We start from the raw sequence: 21,517 nt of genomic DNA on the forward strand, positions 1-21,517 counted from the left end.
AAGGAAAAGTTTAAATAATAGTTTCACCATGTAAAGAACATCAGATGGAAGTTCCACTGAATTAATCCAGTGATCTGGGACTTCCCCTCTCCCCCTCCACTTCTGGTAACACACACTTGCCTTTAGACTTTGAGTAAAAAGCCCTCAACCCACAGAAGGGAGGCAACTCCTGTGACCACACAGCCAAGCAGAGGGTTTCAAAGAACATATTCAACCACATTACAAATTTAAGCCCACACCACGCACATCCAAAATTGAAAGTCAGTGTTTAATTATTAATGTCTTGTTTAAAGGTATCAACTAATTGGCTTCTTTTATTTTAAATTTAGCATCAGGTGTTGCGCCATCTTTCATGACCTTAGAAAATACATCAGAGAAGGGAAGAAGCTATTAATAGAACCGATGAAATTATATTCCTTACATCTGAACAGATTTAAGATTGATTTTCATTTTTCCTACTCTTCAGAGAAGTTGCCTGACCAGAGAATTTTCTTTCAAAGAACCTTTCAAACCTTTGCTTCCTGCCCAGAAAGCCAACAGCAGTATCTGCAGTCAACTCATGCTGGAACTTACTTTGTTTTCCACTCAGCATTTTTACCTCTGTATCTTCCCCAAGACCCTCCATGTTGATGTAGCAGCTTGGATACCCATCTTCATTTTCCATGTCCATTAGTATCACGCTAGCAGCTTTTCACAACAATTCCCTCTTACCTTGAGCATTGGTGGCAACAAGCGCACACCCACTATTGCTAGCTGCAGGACCACTTCCTTCACAAACCAGCAAGCCCAGTGCCAGGCAATGATGGGGTCTGTACTTTGTGCACAACCTTGAAGAACAGTAGGCTGCCTCACACTGTATCAGTGAAAGGGTTTATTTATTTTGGGATTGTACCTCGTTTCCACCATGCCCCCATATAGCAAAGGACTTACACAGCTGAAGGATCCCCTTCCTACTGTGCTGATAGACTTTGCAAGGCACAGCTCAGTTTGCTTTGCCAACGCTTGTTTTTGTCCACATCCCCAGAGAAATGGTCTGAAACATTTAATATTTAAACATACTGACTGTTCATCTCATCAAATCTGGGGTGTTTTCCTATAATGAGGATCACACAGGTAACAGCACTCCATCTTTGCAGCTCTAACAGAAGAAATCCCCGGCCTCCCACACAGCCATTGGGGCTGCCTCTGTGAAGCTGCCACCACAGCACTGTTACACACTCCAGAAGCACGCCTCATCAACACCAACAGCCCTCACTGCACAACACATGATCCAACCTGCGATCACACAGCACAAGCTGATTTTCCCTGAAGCACTTCTCCCACAAAGACCTCATTACTCTTCCATGCCAAGCCTAGAATAGCAACACCTCCTGTTGATTCAGTAGCAATTTGGTAACTAAATCACTGGGCTAACAACTCCTGAAATATCTGAGCCATGCCATCTCTGGCAGCATTTACTTCCATAGTTCCAGAGAAGTTTTGTAACAATTCCTACTAATATTACTTGTCAAGATGAAAACACTCCACCCACACCAAAACCTTCTTCAAGGAATCTACAAGAACTAATGCTTCTACCATCTCACTTTAAAATAATTTTGATCAAGGCTGATCAATGAGAAAAAGGAGGATTAAAGCAGTGAATGCAAGGCACATATCATTCCCGCCTCGCTTTTTTCAATATTCTAGTAACTTTAGGAATTGAGGGTTTTTTTTCCTTTTTAAATGCATCCCCTGCATCAAAGTAGTGCTCCGGTCTTCTCTTTTCAGAAGAACTGGTTAGACTCCATCTGCATTATTATAATCAATTCACCTCCTTTCCTCCAGCTCTCTGGCCTTCCCTCTTCACCTCACCAGAGCAGCTCAGGAAGCACACTGCATCCAGACAGCTCACGCTTATGCCAGAAATGGGAGAACAGAAAAAAGGTAGGACATATCACTTAACTAGAAAGCAAACCAGAAGTGCGAGGCACTACACTGCAGCAAAATGGCAAATTCGACTGCAAGAAAACATTCAGCTCCATGCAAAAATGCCCCCTTCCCCCACCAGTCACAAACTCCGAAGAGCTGTAATAGCTCAACAGCTTGGAAGTATTTCTTCAGACTCACTCCTGCTGAAAGCTGGAAAGGAGAACATCTCCAGAGCCCTAAAAAACCTGAAGCTTGTTAAGAGAAGCAAAAGTGTCACAACTGTCAGTCATGGCTATGAATTATCTGTACTGCACAACCAGTTGAGATCAGTACATCACATTCATGGGGAGAGCTCTTGCTGACCTTCTAGGCAATGCTCATCATCAAGTGTTTGGGGCAGGGCAGGGAAAAGAGAGGAAGCAAGTCTGCCTGAGATACATTAAAGAGCAGTTCTCCCAGATAAGAAAAGATCAATACAAAGAAATGCATTTTCTTAAAATACTCTGACATTCTTTGGCCCTACTACAGCTTTCAGTACTGAAGTTCTTCCACACTGCAAATTCCATCTCACCTAAGTTTCACCTGTATTTTCTAGTTGCTCATTTTGCAAAGAAAAAAAAAAAAAATGAAATCAGGGTAGCTTTGTCTTCTAATGGAAAAACTTTGTTTGCTAATATACTATGTAACTAATATGTAAAATATTTGAATGTATCTAAGGAGATACAAATGAGTACCCTGGGATATTTCTGTAGCACTTGTAAGGCATACAGACATTTTCATTGATTGCTAACATAAATTCATCTCAAATTCCAATTGACGTATTTAACAAGAGATTAAACCTACATCAACTTTAAAATTCTGTATTACTACACATGTTCAGACACAATGACAATCCCAGCAGGATTTTCTTCTGTAAGAAAACAAAGTATCTCAAGAAAAACATCATCTCTCAAGAGCTGGACTAGACTCCGCAAAGCGATACATTTTAGTAAAGCTTTCTTTAAAGCATCTAAGTATCAGTTCTTGCTACGTTCATCAGTCAAATGTCACTTCATCCCCAGTCTCAGCAGCTTAGACCAGCCAAACAGCTGCCAAGTTTCTATTCTCCCCCTGCTAGAGCTCCATGAAGGCAGCAGGACTCCATGCAAGTGCTCACAGCGCTGCACAGCAAGCATCTGGGTGAGAAGAATCTTACTAAGAAGGTTCGTTCATTTCAACTCAACTCCCTTATTTGATTCACTGCAAACTGAGACGAGGACGGGGAGCATAAAAGTAGGAAGCGACAAGGCTCCAAGAGGCACGTGACACTGCTTCTTGGCACTGCCTTCGGACAGCCTAAAAGTATTTTGAAACTTCAGCTCCAGTGGCTGTCTCAACTATTTCTGACAAAACAGTTGTGTCAGTCACAGGCAGGCAAAGGTGTGACTGACACAGCTATGCTGGCACAAGCTCATACGGTTATACAATCACAGCCTCTCTCTTGTGAGGATGGTGTGGTTAAACTGGGGAAGCCATGCCACGAAAGCTGTGTATACAGCAGCACACTCACACTCTTGTGCTGACGCAAGGGCCCTAACAGACATAGGTTACATCTGTCTAACCATGCATGATATTTACAGTACCCAGAAGCATTAATCATGGGCAGGAGTTGCAGAACTGGAACAGGAACCTAAGCTGAGTACCACTGAGATGCTGACTGTCAGAAGGAGCACAGTGCAAGGGATTCCTGCTCTAAACAACACGGCTCAGCAAAGCCTACACAAACAAGCAACTCTAGAGGACTGCAAGGTAGACTGCCTCAAATTCTGCATGCAGAGTTCTAGTTTTTGATGCAAAACAACTGAGAAACTCCTACAGTTAAAGAATGCTTTAATAACAGTTTGATTTCTATTTGGAATTAGTCATTTTATAAACATACAAAACTATTTGAGGCAGCTCCTGCAGTCCAAGTCCACTCTGCTTAGGCTGCTAGTAACACTACATCTAAAGAAACTGCCGGATTCAGCTCATTTTAAATTGTCAATGTTAATTCACTCATTGAGTACATTTGGAAATAGTTTAGAACAGCTCTTCCATCCCAGTTTCCCCTATGGACTCCATTACTCCAAAGCAAAAGGTTTTACACCTACATGCCATGAAGGCTCAGCTCTAAAGGACTCCAGAAGGGGAACAGGTAATAGACCGTTACAGTGATTTCCACTTGAACATGCTACTTTACCTTGCAATAGCCTCCCCTACTCAAATATAGCAAAAAACTTCAAAATGCTTTCTCAGTTTATTTCCAGTTAAAATAAAAAGTCATGTACCTGGCTTGAACTAAACTACCTACTTAAAATATGGACTAATTCATTTGTTTCCCCCGCAGTAAATATTACACAAACATTGCAGAACACGAAGGCATGTTACCTTAAACCTCAATTTTCCAAAGCAACAAGACTTACGCAACCATTAGCTGTTTTTGTTTTGTTTTCCTAATGAACTGTTGATCTGACTGGCTAGTAATGACTAAAAGTGATGTAATGACAAATAGAAGTTACTTTTCTGTCTGTCTTGAGACAACAGACAAAAGTAGACAGGATAGTTCCTATTAACATTCCAGTAGAAGCATGATGCACACAGCATGAGTTCAGCTTTCATATACACATGCATAGTCAAAGTGGAATTACGTGGTATGACTGACTGACTTCTTTGGGGTCCCATAAAGCATAAGTGCAGAATGAAGCTTCTTCTGCAGCCAGCAATATTCATAACCTCTCTCTCCTACGTGGACACTGATGACTATAAAAACACTCCAAAGACCCAATGCAATCTTATTAGAACAGAATAAAAGACACTGACCTACTCTTCAAATAAGTTGCTGCTCACAAAGATACTTTGTTTATTATGTAGATAATCGTTTTATGAAATACCCAGAGCAAGCAGATCCACACGCTCTCAATTCAAATACTGCAAAAACTAACAGCGATAGGTTTTCATGGACGCCAAAAAGGGAAAATATCATCAGCTCAGGAGTGCAGAACTGGACTACAACCCTAGAGCAGGATACACGAGGGCAGCTCCAGAAGTAATCCCTCCTCTTTTATCATGTTGCCCCACAGTGTCAGAGGCAGACAGTGATGGTATGACAGTAGAGGTGGAACATTCCTACTAATATTCCGTTTCATGCTGTCATCATGTGACAGATAGCAGCAGAGGGCACTCTTAACAAAATGGAAGTGGGTATGGAGCAAAAGTATGTCACTGAATTCCCTTCATTCAGAAAAAAATGGTACCCACTGACATTCACCGATGCATATTGAACATTTATGGAGACCAACCAGTGGACATGAGCACAGTGAGGCAGTGGCTGGTGTGTTTTTGTAGCGGCAATAGTGGGTCACCTCCACTGCTGTATGTTTTTTTAATAAGCGTAGCATGCAAGATCTTGTTTTTCACTGGTGAAAATGCACAACCACCACCTGCCTTTAGCTACGTTGAAAAATAGCTGAGAATTTCCTCTACCAAACAGTGCTTTTGTGCTCTTAGTATCTGTTGCAGTTTCCATGGGAATAAACAGCGGGCATTATTTTCAGAGCAATCTACACAGAATGTAAAGTCTCAAAATTGATAATCTTTGTGATAAAGTAACTCAGCTTTTCTCATCTTAAATACAGCAAAGTTTTTACTCGGTTTGTCAGATACCGAAAGCTAGCATAGTAGGTATAATGTTTAACCAAAAGTTTTTCCTTAATGTAATACCTGTACTAATTATTAGTGTAAAAATGAAGGATAATAGTGACGATAATCCTTGGGTTGGGAAACCAAGCTCAGTGAATAACGTAAGAGCTACACTAAGTATGTGCTCTAATTTAACAAGTTTAATGTGACTGAAAGACCATTAGACACAACCCAAGACTGTTAACTAGTACTTTCTTGCACACTTTTACAATTACAGAAGTTTACTATGGTAAAACAGTAGCGACCTTTAAATTTCAGACCAAGTAAAGTGAACCAACCTTAGAACTCATACACTTCCTTCCCATTAAAGTCAAACTCCTAGAAAGAAGCATAGAAGAATGAATGGGAATCTGGGAAGGTTAAATGACTGGTTATTTCTACTACAGGGGTGTCCACATGGTTGTGCTGAGAAGGCAGCACCTACTAGCTGCGGCCTAACTGCAAATCCTAAACTGACTAACCCAGTCCTGTACAAACAACTGCACATTTCCTCAGGTTTTTAAAAGATCGCAAAAGACAATCAAATGAGCCTGACTTCAGTGCTTACCAACTTTTTCCCTGCTTTCTACTACCTTCTAGCATCTTTGGGATTCATCCAAAATGAATGCCATTCACTGGAAATCTTGGATACATACTGACAACAAAAATGCCTCTAGCACCTACATAACACTTCTGAAAAAGTGCAATTGTATTTCAGGTGTAAAATGCAAGTAAACCAATAGTTCAGAAAGATCACCTTAGAAGTGAGAATAGTAAGAACTTTTCTTGAAACACTCTAGTAAATGTGTTTTGTTTAGAGCAAATTACTCTAACAAGAAAAAGCAGCTTATGGACCAAATTCTTTAAAGGCTGAGGTGCAGAGATCCAGCTCAAGTTATTTTGCCCAAGGGCCATGGTGTAACAATGGGGCTTGCTGGGTCAGGTTGGTAGTTGAGTTGATCATCGTGAAGGCCTTTCCTTGTAGGTGCCAACAAACACTAGTGTTATGAATAACACTGCTCAAATCTACCATTCAAGATTCTCAGCAGTGATCATTTGACCACACCTGTGAGTTGGCCAAGTGCTGGTAATGGGAAGGCAAGTTCTGTTGCTCATTTCCATATTCAGTTGATTCTGTGATTTTCTGGTACAAACTGGAAGACGTAACCAAGCACACCACAGAGAATTAAGAACACCAAAAGGTGCACAGCAATGGCATTTCAGTGTCCTTTTTTGTAACCTCTAATTATATATTAAAAAAAAAAACACCTCTAAACCTTGCCTGTTGTCATAGGTAGAGTTTGAAATACACAGCAGAGTTCTTTCCAGCAAGGTATGAAGGATACCACAAATGGCTATTTTCAAGTTAAGATCCTCACATTTCAAATGAATAGAAGTTCCAGAAGCATTACAGATTTCATATCCATTCTACCCTACATGGTTCCAACTCAGAACTCATTCAACCTAAAAAAATCATGGCAACTTGGCACCTGCAGAAAAAAAAAAATTAGTGAACTAGTGTCCGATTTGAGCACAGGGGATTCATTATCATCTTACAACAGCAGAAACTTCTCAGATAAAGAAAAAAACCTGATTTGTTCATGGAGAAAATATTTTATGAGGTCTGGTGACAGTTATAGAATCATAGAACGTTTTGAGTTGGAAAGGACCCTTAATGGTCATCTAGTCTACCTCCCCTTCAAAAAACAGGGATGCTTACAGCTCAATCAGGTTGCTCAGAGACCCACCCAGCCTGACCTTGGTTGTCTTCAGGGTCAAGGTATCAACCACCTCTCTGGGCAACCTGCTCCAGATCTTCACTGCCCTTACCATCAAAAATGCTTTCACTCATATTAAACTTACTGAGGGTGTACTTGGTCCCACTGCTGATGTCACTGATGAAGATATTAAACAGCACTGTTCCCAGCACTGATCTCTGAGGGACACCACTGGTCACTGATCCTTATCCAGACATTGAGCCACTGACCACCACTCCCTGGGTACAAACATGCAACCAGTTCCTCATCCATCAAACAGTCAACCCATCAAATTCATATACTTTCAATTTGGAGAGAAGGGTGATGTGGGGACCCCATCATAGTCTTCAGTTATAGCCTGTCATTTCCTTTCACAATAAAGAAAACCCCACCACACCACTAATTTAAAAGAACCTTATACTAGAGGCACAAAATGATGCAGGAAGAGACATTTGGAGAGCATCTAGTCCCACCTTCAGCTCAAAGCAGGTCCAACAAAGGTAGGCTGCCCAAGAACTTGTCTCACTGAGTTTTTGAACATCACCAAGGATAGGGAATCCACAGTCTCTCTGTCCAATCAGTTAAATTAGATGACTGTAATGGCTTTTTTTTTTTTTCCTTTTCTCTTTTTTTCAGGTTCCAGCTCTTACCTGTTGTTTCTCATCCTACCCCTGTGCACTAATGAAATGAGTATGATTCACCTCTGCAGTAAAGTATCTGTGGTGGGTTTAAGTGGCCATCTTTCTGCCCTTGTCTCACATCGCACACCACAGTCCCTTAACCTCCTTTATGGCATTCTACTGGACTCAGTTTGGCACGTAAATGGATTTCCCAGAACAGGGTACAGCACTCCAGATACGGTCTCACAAGTGCAGGGGAAAGCGAAGAACCACTTCCTCATCCCTCTCACTGCATTCATGTTAAAACAACCCAGTATGCAGTTGGCCTTCTTTGCCACAGGTCTTTTTCTGCCAATTTGCTTTGTCTCCAGTCAGTCCCCAAGCATATGCATTGATGTGCAGCGTTACTTCCCACATTCAGGACTTGGCACTTAAAAGTTCACTTCACAAGGCTCCTGTCAGCTCATGAATTTCTCCAGTCTCTACACGTCCGTCTACAAAACAGCCTGCACTTGAAGCACTGATGCCTCCCTCCTCCCCGATCTGAGGCCATATGCAAGTTTTCTGAGAGCCAAACCAGTAATTTGTACCAATACAACCTCATGCTCTCATTTTTACACTTTAATTAACTAGGCCCACTCTAGCTCTACTCACACTCTGCACTTACTAAACCTACACTTGACCTCAATAGGCCAATTCTTAATGGCCTACTGAGCAGAAAGTTGGTAGTGTTTAAATATTATGCTGCTGACTCAGGAGTCATAATAGACAACATTTCATTTTTATACATCTGCATTGGTCCTACATAATAAATGGTAAGAAAAAAAACACATCCAAAGTGTTCATCAGGCCATTCTAATGACACTGAAGCACAATTACTAGTAAAAGCTTCCATTTTAGTGAATTCAGTTTCTAGCACCCAAGACTGCTCAAGTATGAGCAAATCAGGTGCAATGATGTTTTCCTGAACCTCAGTTCACAGCTTTCCCAATTACCAAGAAGTCATTTAGCAGCTTACAAACTGCTAAGCATCCCAAGACCACTAGAAGGAAACAAACACCACAGCTACTTGCTGCCTCAGGAGGGGCCCAGTATGGCACACAACTGTTACTCTTCCCTTTTCTCTTTTATATCACAAAATCACATAGCAGACTCCAGAACAAATATCGACTTCCTTTTGGAAATGATGCAACTAAATTTTTGCCATCAACGTACTGTTTCCACTTGAAAACTATTTGGGACTCAAGTTACAAATTTTAACTGTTACTGCACATATCTGCTCTTGCAGATACTCATATTCTGCAACTACAGTCGAGTTCAATTTATTTGCAGCTCTATCTGTGTTTACCTTCTACGCAGATAAACCTCTGCCTTTTGATACATGGAAGAGGAACATCTTGTGGTAGAAATACCACCAACTCTTTTCTTGCCAGGAGGAAACCATGTTTACCAAAGTGTTACCCTCAATACCACAGAGAAGCAATTTCACTCCATAATAGCATTCGACTTAGAAAGCTCCTAACATGCTAAAGATATTGGATGGTCAACTTCACCTTGAATCCTCCACCGCCAGCACAACATCATTCCTTAAAGCACAACATGAGATACTGTATTAAAATAAGAAAAAATATTTACACGTTAAAGTGCCTGATGAACTACAACCACTTGCCAGCACCAGTCCATGAATGAACACAATGCTTTTTCAGCACTCATTGCTAAATGCCAGATCCTTCCCCTCATAAGATAGCTGCTTACAAACAGAGAACGTAAGAATCTGGCTAGCATTCCAGTAACCCTATTCTGAAATAATACCAGCTAACCCTCACCAAAGCCTCCTCCCCGTCATCAAGAAGATAAACATCAGGCTATTATTTTCTCTCCACCAATTGTTGGTTTCTCCATCAAGCTGCAGCCTCACACTTTCATTTAGGATATGTTTCCCTACTTTGGATTTTAATTTAGCCTAATCCATGAAACTAACAAGATAAATTAGTGAAATGACAAAAGAAAAAAAGAGAGCAACTGATGCTTAGCCTAGACTATGATTCAAAACACTGCATGAGTTAATTACTGTTTACTACTTTAAGTTTTAATACAGGCACAATACAGTACCCTCTAACATGTATTCCACTAGTGAAGTTATTACCTAGACTAGCAGCTTCACTTTTGTTGCATATGCAGGACATCATCAATCTGAGAATTTTAAAAACTTTTTCTACAGGACAGCAAAAAGCCTCCTACTGTGGAGAGAACTCTCAACAAGGAAACTGTTGTCAGTCTCACATACCTTATTCATAAACTCAAAAGATGTAAAGCTGCAAGGATCTCTACATTATCCCATTCCTAAAGATAACATGCAAGGCCTTATAAAAAAAGCCAGAATTGTTTAAAAAAAAAAAAAAAAAAAAAGAAAAAAGCAAAAACGCTGAAGTGTGAGAAGATTTTAAAATGCTCTGTCAACCCCTCCTACCACATCAAAAATCCCTCAGCTCCTACCTGCAAGCCAGAGAGCAAGACAAGACTGAAAGCTGTTGTAGTGGTTTCCCAAAAATACTATTCAATGTCACACAAACAGAAAGCACTAAGTATATTTAGTCATACAAATATTAAACCTTACCTATAGCAAGAATAAGCACACTTTTCAGAATTCTTCTGCAATACTTAGAAGTGAAACCTGGTGCTTCCAGTTGCAGAAGTTAAATACCACCCAGCTTCTCCCCCTTAAACATTTCTGGTTCTACCACCTTACTTCAGTACCAAGATGAGTACTGGAAGATGAGAGCAAACCCCTTGTATTCTTTCCAAGAGTGCTCAAGTCTTCCCCAGGCGTCTGCACTCCTACTGCATCTGCAGAGAAACAGGGGCTGCTCTCCATGCTCAGGTGTAGCTCAAAGCACCAAATGAAGAATAATTAAAGTGCAAAGAACATGACTCACTTTGCCAGAGAGGGACTTAAACTTCTAAGTAACAAATTTAGCATCACCATTTGTGTTTTCTTTCTTTTAAAGGAACAAGATTTAAGATTAATGTCAGTATGTAAATTATGCAAAAAAAAACCACACAATTATTTCCTTTTTGATTTGTATGAGTTATATCTCCATCCTCCATTCCTTAACTCACTGCATGTGTTTTCACATTAGTGGCACTACTGATACCCTAGTCTGACCACCTTTGAGCATACAAACATTCAAAATACACTGTGGTTGTCTAAATTGCAGGTGCTGATGAATGCTGAAATTCACTCTTCATGATAGGAGAATTAGTATATCCTTAAACATCAATTCCATGTAAATTACTTCATCAATGTGACACTCTAACATGGCTAGCTAGTGGCAGGGGAAAAAATACTGAAGTGATGCATTCTAATGTTAAGATCTCGTAATTTTAGATTTGTAAGGATCAGGGTCTTCATGGGGAGTTTTATGCAGCTTAAAAAGGAGAGCATTTCACAGTATTATTTATTCACAACATTCTATGCTGAGCCCTTCAATGCACAGAATAAAGAAACAAGAACTGAGAAAAATGCACTCTCAGATCCAACTTTTATAGTAAAATAAAAAAAAAAGCTGCATGGATCTCCCCCTAAAACTATGGAAGTTTTCTTTCCCTCCCCTTTTCCACCTAAATAAGGCAAAGGGAAAATGCCTTGAAGCTGTTAGACTTAAATTTCAAATATGAGCTGTTATATAGGGTACGGGGTTTAGAATTGGTAGCTTTGGTACGAAGAAACTCACTGAGAATTTTCTCTCACTTTACATGCAATTCTGTCACCACGGTGCAAGAACTTGGCTATGTCCAGCCTGGGCTCTAAGGCAGTTGTAGAACCAGGCCTGTATGTTCCTTCAAGGGGCTCATCCAAGCTGTATAGCAACAATGCTATTAGTGCACTTTATTTTAAAGTACATCAACTACCATTACGCTAAACACATTTTCCCTAAACCATTAATATATTTTGAAAGACATCCTCTCAACTTTTCCTCACTAACGTGCCCAGATTTCTAGAACACCAGCTTTAGGAGTTATACGCTCCCATTAATATTTCACAAGCATCTAACCTGCAACATCATCCCAAGTAGGACGATGATGACGACACAACTATTAAATCCTATCTGGCTGACGTTCACCAACTCATACGGGTACAGCAAGAGCCATACCGATGTGATGTTTCAAAGGCTGCTCTATTCTCCCCTGAACAGATCAGAACTTCCTTAGTACCTCCCTGAGAGCAGCAGGCCATTCTTACCGAGCACCCATGCCCTCAGGTGTGCATCATTTCAGAAGGATGCAGGTGAAAATGAGGGAGACTGGGTAAGGAGACAGAAATGAGGGAGGCTCTAAAGCCACACAGCTGAAGGTGAGAACCTACACCGGGATAATGGAAGTCCTGCAATGAAACAGCCTAGATAAACAGAGGTTTACCTGCAAAAAATTCAAGATATTAAAAACCCGGGCTTGTGCAGCAGAGGAGCGAGACGAAGGCGATGCTGGAGGCGGCGGAATCCCCAGCCCCCTCCATCACCCCCGGCCCTCGGGAGCCCTCGGGAGGACGAAGGCTGACGGCTGCGCGGACGGCGGGACGCGAGGGGCGGGCGGCGGGGCAGGAGGCCGGGGCGGGCCCCACCCGCCCGGCTGGCAGCTCGCCGCCCCGCGACGGGGGGGCTTTCCGCCCGGCCTGCGGCGGGCCGGCCCCGTTCCCCCGGCTCACGCAGGGGAAGGTCTCCGCCGCCCCCCTCTCTCCCCTTCCCGGTGGGTCCCTTCTCCTCGAGGATCGCCATTCCCCTCCCCGAGGCCGCGGGACGATCCCACCCACCCCCCGCGCGGGGAGGTGGGGCCGAGGGGCAGCGAGGCCCCCCGCGGGCCGGCGGGCGCCCGCTCCTTTCCCCGCTCCCGCACTCCCACCGTGCAGCCGGGGAGGGTGGCGGCGGAGCGCGGCGGCGAGCGGCTCTGACCTCCTCGCTCTTCAGCACCTCCTTGAACTCCCGCTTGATCCTCTGCACCGCGATGTTGGCCATCTCCGCAGCGGGCACCCACTCGCCGCCACCTCCGAGCCGGGCCCAGCGAGCTCCGCCGCCGCCGCTCCCGCTGGATAACTCCCGGCCCCACCAAAATGGCGGCGGCTGCCGAGCATGCGCGGTACGGCTGCCGGCTCCGCGGCCGCCGCTCAGGCGGGGCCGCCGTGTGCGCGGCGTGGCGGGGGTAGCGGGGCCGTCGACCGCGGGTGGGCGAAGAGCCGCTGCGGGGACGCGGCCTCCCCCCTCCCCAGCCTCCTCCCTGCTGCCCCCGAGGGAAGGCTGCTGCAGCCGTGTGTGGAGGCGCGGCCGTCTCGCCCCGGGGACACCCGCGGTTCGCGGTGTCGCGGGCAGGGCCGCTCCCCTGCGGCGCCTGGCGTGACGGCGCGGGGTAGAGCGTGCGTGCAGAGCCCTGACGGCGCTCCCTGCCGCCGGCTGGCCCCGAGGCGGCTGAGCCGGGATTCAGCGGCCTTCCCGGCCTCGTCACCGCGGGGACGGCGGAGCCGAGGGCGCGCGGGAGCGCTGAGGGCAACTGGGCGGGGCCGGGCCGGGCAGCGGCGTTCTCCTGAAGTGCTTCTGAGGGAACATCTGGCTGGCAAGTCACTGGGCAGGTCCTTGGGAACCGGACGACTTCTCTCACGCTTTGAGAGTCTGCTCAGTCTGCCTATACAGCAATTCCCAGTTGTTTTGTCGTTCTTCTTGTTCCCAATGCTCGCTTGAGAGAACCGCAGTGCCTGCCCTTCGCACCCAGCCCAGCTCCTCACTCTCCTCGCGTGCTCCGATGTGCCAAAGTCTCCTCACACGGCACAGGGCAACTCTGGGCCCGATAGGCCCAGCAGCAGGTAATTGCGGGACACAATGCAAGCAAAGAAATGTCTTTGCACGGATTCTGCTGCAAGATTTTAAAAGTAGAGTGAATGGTAGAAATGTCAGTCCCGTGTAATGGGTTGTTATATTGTATTGCAGAACCAGCAGCTGCAAGCCACAGATGCTCTCTGTCTGGGAAGCTGAAATAGGAAACCAGGGATCATCCCGGCTGATCTGAGGTGCGCAGAATATGGTGTGGTACAGAGCGGTGCAGATAGATTTTCTGAGGGGAGCATGAGATTGCATTTACAGCAGTTGCTTATTCAGAAACTAGAGGCCTTTGAGACACTGAAGTCTATAGAAGTGCCTGCCCCTCCTGTGCAGTTGCTGGACAATGTGCAGTAGAGGCATTTTTTCACAAAGCAGCTTCTTTCCATTTCCTTAGAACTGATTGTAGTGGCTTCTGATTGGGGTTGTCTACTTGTGGACTGGCTGTCATGTGCAAGTGCTACCTGCTTGTCTCCATTTGCATACACAGCATTTTGGCTGTTATAGGTCCATTAAAGAAAGTACAAGCCCAACAAATATAAAAGAACAGCACTACAGCAAACCCTGCCAGCTATATACGGATGCATATAGTCCTTATACTGTGTGTATTTACTCTTCCCCTGTGATTTGACTGGAAAAACTCCATTTTCCTGCAACAGTATTGTACCATGAGCATCTATTCATGAAATTAGATAATCTTTAAACCTAAGCTTGTATACAATGCAGTTTCTCAAGCTGAGGTTTTCAGACCTTTCTTGAGAAGGATAATTTCGCATTAGGCCAGGTTTGATTTTGATAACTTCCAGTGTGATCTTAGGCCTTCATCTAATTTAGACATTAAAGTCACAGATAGATAATGACAGAATGGAAGGGTTGGAAGGGACCTTAAAGATCATTAAGCTCCAACCCACTGTCTTGTGCAGGGTTGCCACATACCAGATCAGGCTGCCCAGGGCTTCATTCAGCCTGTCCTTGGACACCCCTGGGGATGGAGTATATCCTGATCGTGTGTTTGAATTCCTTTTGAGGAGGTAGGCCATGGGTTCTCTGTGCCTTAAGTCCTCACCTGTGAAGCAGGGGTAATAACTGCTTTGCAGAGCTTTAGGATGAAAGCTAGGTTTATTGTGGGCTGAATTCCTATTGAGTGTTACGGACAAAAATGAAAAAGGCAGGACATCTAACCTGCAGGTTGAATGCTTCATGTCTTTCCAGACAGCTCCTAGGAGTAAGAAGTTTCTAATATTCAGATTTTGCTCTGAATAGAGTGAAAAAATAACCTCTATCTAGTGTCAGAATCCTTTGTGAGTGTGCTTGTATGTTATAGATAGTAGACATCCAGTAATGGCCACAGTAAAGGGCACTGATTTTGCAGTATTTCTAGATACTGGTTTGTATCTACAATTGTTTCCATGTGCTCATTTGGGTTATAAATGTCAGAGTCTGCTACTGCAAGAAGCAAATCTGATTAATATGAATTACTGTTCTCTTTTCCTTACCATAACCCACTCTTTTTGATGGTCCTTAGAACGGGCATTTTTCACTTATCTAATAATTGTTTCATATTCACCGTATATTTCTCCAGCCTTCCATTTTTGTGGTCATTTTTCTCTTCATTTTCTCTTTGGTAAAATATAGTGAATACAAAAAGGCTTTTTTATTTTTTGGAGGTAGAAAGGAGTGGGATCAATTTCTTCACACATTAAAATCCTGCATAACACTCCAGTACCTTATGCAGTCAGCATGCTAGGGTTATCATAGTACACCTCCAATACTGTAGTATTCTATATTTTTACAGAAGATTCCACTGGCTTTTAGGCCATAATAGAAAATGCTTAGAAAAACACAAAAACATAGCCTATTTACATGATTTCAGTGAATTCTATATCTGACTTCATCATATATTGTATAACATATTGGTAATACAATTCTGTGTATATCCTCTGAATTAAATTCTCATTAGTATTTCACCCTTAGAAAAATCCATACACAAAATACACAAAATATAAAACTGTAGCCCCTTGAACGTAGTCAGCTCTCTGCTTGTATTATGGAAATTTGTTGCACATCTCCTTTCAGGAGATTGCTTTTTCATTAATCCCATCATCATTTTAGCCTTAGAGCAAACAGTTCTTTCATTAACAGCTTTTGCAAACTAGCTCAAAATGATCTATTGGTCTTGATCAGAAATAACAGACTGAGAGGTACATCTCTAAAGATCCACGCATTGAGTATGTTTGGCACAGTGCTTCGAAATACTTCTGGAAGTGGGAGCATGAGATATGGTGTATTAAATGAAGGTGTAGCTACGCAATCTTATTGCAGAAGTTTGTAGAATCAGTGCTTATAAACCAAGGTCAGTGATTTAAGGCATCGGCCTAAGCTCTCATTAGGAAAGGGCAGCCAGCATACATTAGCTGATACAAGGATAGCCAAACAGCCTAAACAGTATATAGTTTCACATGTAGTGTGGGAAATATTATCTATCCTACAACCTTTATGTCAGAAATGTCCCTACATTTTCATGGAAAAGTTCATGCACAAATGAAGTGGGCATGTTGGGCTTACTGCAGACATAGGACAGTCATGGCATACATGGTTCATCTGTCTGAGACTGGATGCCCCTCAACCCAGTGCAGTGCCTGAGGACTCCAAGTTGCTTACAACAGCACTAAGTATGATTAAATTGCTGTCCTTCGAGTTAAGATTATTGGTGATTTTCTTTTTTTTTTTTTTTTTTTTTTTTTTTTGTATTTCAATATATTCCATATTTTATTCGGTTCATCTCAGTAGGATATCTTTCCATTAGAATTATCCAGGAGAATTCGGAATTTCTGAGGTTGTTCCCTGTGAAAATAATGAAATAATTTCTGAAACGATAACTTTCCAGCATGCAACATTTTTTTTTCTTCTTTTGCTCTGTTATGTCTTGCATAACAAGGCTTCTCCCCACCCAATCGTGGCCTCTTTCTTTTAGAGAAACCAGAAATGTCAAGTTTGGTCTTCTCACATTGCTGCTGGGGGATTTCTTAAGGGAGGAGAGAGCTGTCTCAAGAGATCCGTAGTGCCATTTCATAGAATCATAGTATGGTCTGGGTTGAAAAGGACCACAATGATCATCTAATTTCAACCCCCTTGCTATGTGCAGGGTCACCAACCACCAGACCAGGCTGCCCAGAGCCACATCCAGCCTGGCCTCGAATGCCTCCAGGGATGGGGATCCACACTTAGACATTTTAGAAAGAGGGACTGAAACTGTAACATGTTTTGTACTCTTACTTTGTCTTCAAGAGGCATCCATCAAAGGATTAACCTCAGAGGTCGTGTTACTATTACATGCAATTAATTTCATATTTATATGGTCAGATGCTTATTTATGTTACGCTTTATCAAAAAAAAAAAGTCATCAGCAACTAAAAGTCATCAGCTACAGTCCAGGAGCTGCTTTATTTACCTGTGGATCACTTAGTAAGTTTCAGACGCACAAAAATAAGCTTACCCTGCGTGTTTACAGACTGTCATATAGTGTTCCTGTTGTGGCAGCGTCCGGGTGACTCAACTCATTCCGAAGATTAGCGCTATCGTTAAAGTAACTACCGGTCGTACGAGTCGGCCGAGTTCTCGGCTGCAGTCCCAACTTCCCCGTTCCTTCCAGCGGTGTCCGTGTGCGGTCCGCGGCCAGGTGAAACAGTGCCCTCTCCCGGGTAGAACAGCGCAGGTTTCCTCGCTCGTGCGAGACGCATCCCTCCGCTGGGGAGCAGTTCGGCACGCAGGGAGCTCGTGGCGTTGCTGCCTACTGCGGCGCTGCCTGCTCCTTCCGTCAAGGTGTTCAAGGAAGAACAGTCCGAAGCGCTCAAAGCAGCAGAACGGAAATCGTTCGGCGTTCCCGGTGGAGAGGTGGGGAATTCGGTCACGATTCACCCACTTTACAGGTTGTGTTTTTCAGGTTAGCAGGCTCGGTATATACACTAAAAGTACAGTACGTGTACTAATTAAACTTAGGATGTATGTGAAGTCAGTCAGGCTGAAATTGTATGATGCAATTCACTTGACTTAATGGAGTCAGATGAGAAATGAATTCAGCTGTTGATTTTACAACCTAGGACTTCAACAGCAAGACTTAGCAAAGTTTCCGTTCAACAACGCCTGCGCTGAGATTCTGGGTAGTTTAGTAGTAACACTCCATTTTTCTTTGCTTGTTAAGGACTTTCATTAGAAACTGATGTTATGGCCTGGACCTTTCATTAATTTGGTGGCCTGGCAATATCTTCTAAATCAATGTTATATCTGAACCTGATATCTTGGATAGGAAAACATGGAAATAAGCAGCCTTCTATTAAGTCTGTCAGCAAAATTATTATTATTTAATAATACTTCTTTGTGAAGGAGTGGCTTTCAAGTCATGGTATGTACACTGTGGGGCCCAGGGGCTGCTTCCTGTGGGTTTATGAAAGGCACAAAATATAAATAAAAATAATGATAACAAAAAAGCAGATTGGGCTGTGAGAAGCTTGTCATAATTCTGCAGGAGGTCCCAGGTTTCTTAATATTCTCAGTGAGTGGGCATCTGCCTTGAGAAAAATTGGCCTCAGCAGACTGGCAGATTGATCAGAGGGAAATAAAAGCACTTCTTATGAAGAAAAAGTTGTGAAGCTATACTCCTTTCTTCCTATTACAGAAAGAAGACAGCCATCTTTTTGAGAGTCCTTTCAAAATGGAAGCAAGCAGGGAATACAAAATTAGATTTCACGACGTATTATTATTAGTCTCATGAATATTAGAGTTATAGGGGAAGAGAGGATTTGGTAGATAATGAAAAAGATATAGTTACCATGCTCCTTTGCCAGTATATTGTTTTCCACTCACAAACATGTTCTACTCAGACTGAGCTGTTCATACTATTTTAAGCATTTTGCACTACTGTCTAATAATGTAACAATTCATAGTAAATTACCAAATCTATGTAACTTTATTTAATAGAAATTCAGTGTTCCTCCTTTCATAGGTACAAAGGGGACTTAGAGCTGCCTTGAAAAGGTAGCTGGACAGCTTTTCTTGGATAACAGGACATCATCTTCCCTGTCCTTAGGATTTGTGACTGGATAAAATCCCTGCTATTGTAATGACTACAGAGACTGAAGTCAGATTCAGACTGATGCATATAAAATTTCCATTTCCTAAATGTCACCAGGGCTGGAGCATATACGACCATGAAGCTAGAAGCTTAGATTTCTTGTTCAGTGCAGTAGTAGCCAAAGAAGTAGCTAATTGCTGTGAGAAAGTGAAAGAAGATTAAAATGGTGCTAGTATTTTGGAATGACTGCTTAGAGGTGGAGTTAGGGTCTCGTTAGAAGAAATTAGTTTAAAATTAGAACTGGAGCAGCAATCGTTGTGAAGCATAAATGGAATGACGATGAGAATCCAGAATAAATTAAAAAATAAAAGCACTCAGAGTAGAAGTAACTGCAGCCACAATTTAATCACACAACAGCAGTCACTACGTGACTTCTGAAAGTGTAGCTGAGCTGGCTGCCCACAAAGTGGTCCAGCTGACTGTGTGTAGACCAGATTTGGGTCTGCAGGATACTTCTGTCTGGTTTTTCCTTTGAGGAGACAGAAAACACTTATTCAGGGACTGTATGTCACAAGCTGTCCTCTTGCATCACCACTGCGTCTGCTTGGGAGGAAGGGATGTGACTGGACAACTTGCTCTTCATGTCTGTGACCTGAGACAGACATCAATGCAGGCTGCGATGAGGGATGTGCAAAATGGGGATCAGGCTCCTACAGGCAGTAGTTATGCATTGCATGTGGCCCCAACTCAAAAAAGCTTTCCAGTTATAAGAGATTATGGATTAACAGTGTATGAACAATCACAGTATACGAACACATGCACTGAAATAAGAAATTTACCAGAGGACATAAAATCACAGAGAGAAAAATTTTCAGTGTATTTTACATTGTCAGTTGTTACGAATCCTTTCAGAGGTCTATCTGTTTTCTAACGGGATCCCAGAAAGTAGGAAAATATTTCTCTTTTTAATAAAAGAAAAAAAAAGAAAGCTAGAGTTGCTGAATTCAGCTAGTATTGCTTGATCTAGCAATTTTGGGATGCTGAGGCTTTTTGAAGATTCCAACTCGAATCTGAAGATCTGATAGCCATCTTGCTAAACTGCAGTATAATCTGTCATGATGGGCACCAGATCCACAACTGATACAAGTCTTTTGGAACTGTCTAGAACAAAAATTTACAAATTAGTGAAGTTTGTCAGAGGTCATCCCAATAGAGCCTATCCATGACAGATGGGTAATTTATCAAGTTGTATTGCTGTTGATACCATCCTAAAATATCTGCAGTCTGGAGGCTACGACAACTTTGTAATAGGAAAATAAACTTTTCTATTGGTCTTACTATGGTTGAATACTAATTTAACTAAATCATCAAGTCTGAATCACTGCTCACTGTTTAGACCACAGTCATGTAAAATGTTAATTGTGCTGCATTTGAAGTCATATAAACCAGTAGCTACCAATTGAAGATGATAACAAAGATAAACTGATTTTGTTGTTTTCCTAATTTAATTGTCTCCAGTCTGGCCATGTGAATAGCAAGCACAGAGGATGTGATGAGGAAGAAATTGAGGATAAATTCAAGTTAAACAATCAAAGCACGAATAGCATACACTTCATGTATCAAGTAATGTACAGTTTCTCTGAATGCAGCAGAAGTTGGCAATTTCTCATCTTTGTGTGCCTGTCAAGCACGTAATATTTCATGGAACAGTATCTAGAAGATCCCTACTGCTCTATGTGCCTGTATTTTCAGTAGTAGCATTTTCCTTTGCTTTGGCAGAAGATTCATTTTGGGTACAAGGAGCTTGTCTTGAACATTTTTCTCAAATGAGAGGTAGCAATTATAGCAGTTTCTGTGAGGTATAACCCATCTCATAAAATTTCCTGTTACAGCTTTCCCATCTGCCTGACAGAGTGCAAAAAGATCACGTGGTAAATTGGAAATTGGCACCTTTTAAAAGGCAGTATTCTAGACTGTATTTTTCTTTCCCCAATTAGAGGTTAGTTATGCTGGGAGAAATTCAGTCATGCTGTATGATTGTCTTTCAGGATTTTGCAGCTTCTAAATCCTAGTCCTAGGAATGCAGTTGTGTTACACTGTTGGTTACTTCCCTACCCGTACACCAGACATAAAACCTATAACACCAAATGGTGTAGATATATAGCATCTCCCTGCATATACATTTCTGGGTGTCTTGAAGGATGTCCTTTATTTTCATTTCACTCAATTTCCTCCCACTGAAAACATAGTGAAAGTGCTCTCACAGAGTCATCTAGTTCAATCCAAGTGAAGTGCTCAAAATAATCAGCGAAAGCACTGACCAGGACCATGCCTGGTTGAGTTTCTAATTATCTCTAAGCACAGAGATGCCACGACTCTTCTGGGGAACCAGTTCCAGCATTCAAACAACGACGTAAAGCAATGTTTTCTTATGTTCAGCTGGAATTTCATGCGCTTCAGTTTGTGCCCATATCTCCTGCCCCAACACTGGGTGCCACTAAGAGTCTAGCTCCCTCAGTTGTCTCTGGCACCAACTTCAAATTCTTTTCACCCTTTTTCAATAAATACCTCCATTTTTAGAGGCAACATCTGTTTCCAATT

General features: G+C 42.6%; 2 protein-coding genes across 3 annotated transcripts in view; one reads left to right on the forward strand and one right to left on the reverse strand.

Moving 5' to 3' along the window:
- The window catches only part of UBE2K (ubiquitin conjugating enzyme E2 K), a 36,273-nt gene extending 23,231 nt beyond the window's left edge, over positions 1–13,042 (reverse strand). Inside the window, exon 1 of one of the 2 annotated variants that reach the window (XM_048942452.1) lies at positions 12,931–13,042. In XM_048942452.1, the coding sequence (XP_048798409.1) occupies positions 12,931–12,993 (63 nt within the window). In that variant the 5' untranslated portion in view covers positions 12,994–13,042. Of the gene's footprint in view, positions 1–5,903; positions 10,352–12,930 lie in introns of those variants that run through there. The other variant, XM_048942453.1, reaches the window with a different exon arrangement.
- RPL9 (ribosomal protein L9) overlaps positions 13,008–21,517 on the forward strand; it is a 93,515-nt gene continuing 85,005 nt past the window's right edge. Inside the window, exon 1 of the mRNA XM_048942455.1 lies at positions 13,008–13,019. The gene's annotated coding sequence lies outside the window, so the exon portion shown is untranslated. The remainder of the gene's footprint in view (positions 13,020–21,517) is intronic.

This window comes from Lagopus muta, chromosome 4 (genome assembly GCF_023343835.1).
Source record: "Lagopus muta isolate bLagMut1 chromosome 4, bLagMut1 primary, whole genome shotgun sequence".
Lineage (NCBI taxonomy): Eukaryota > Metazoa > Chordata > Aves > Galliformes > Phasianidae > Lagopus > Lagopus muta.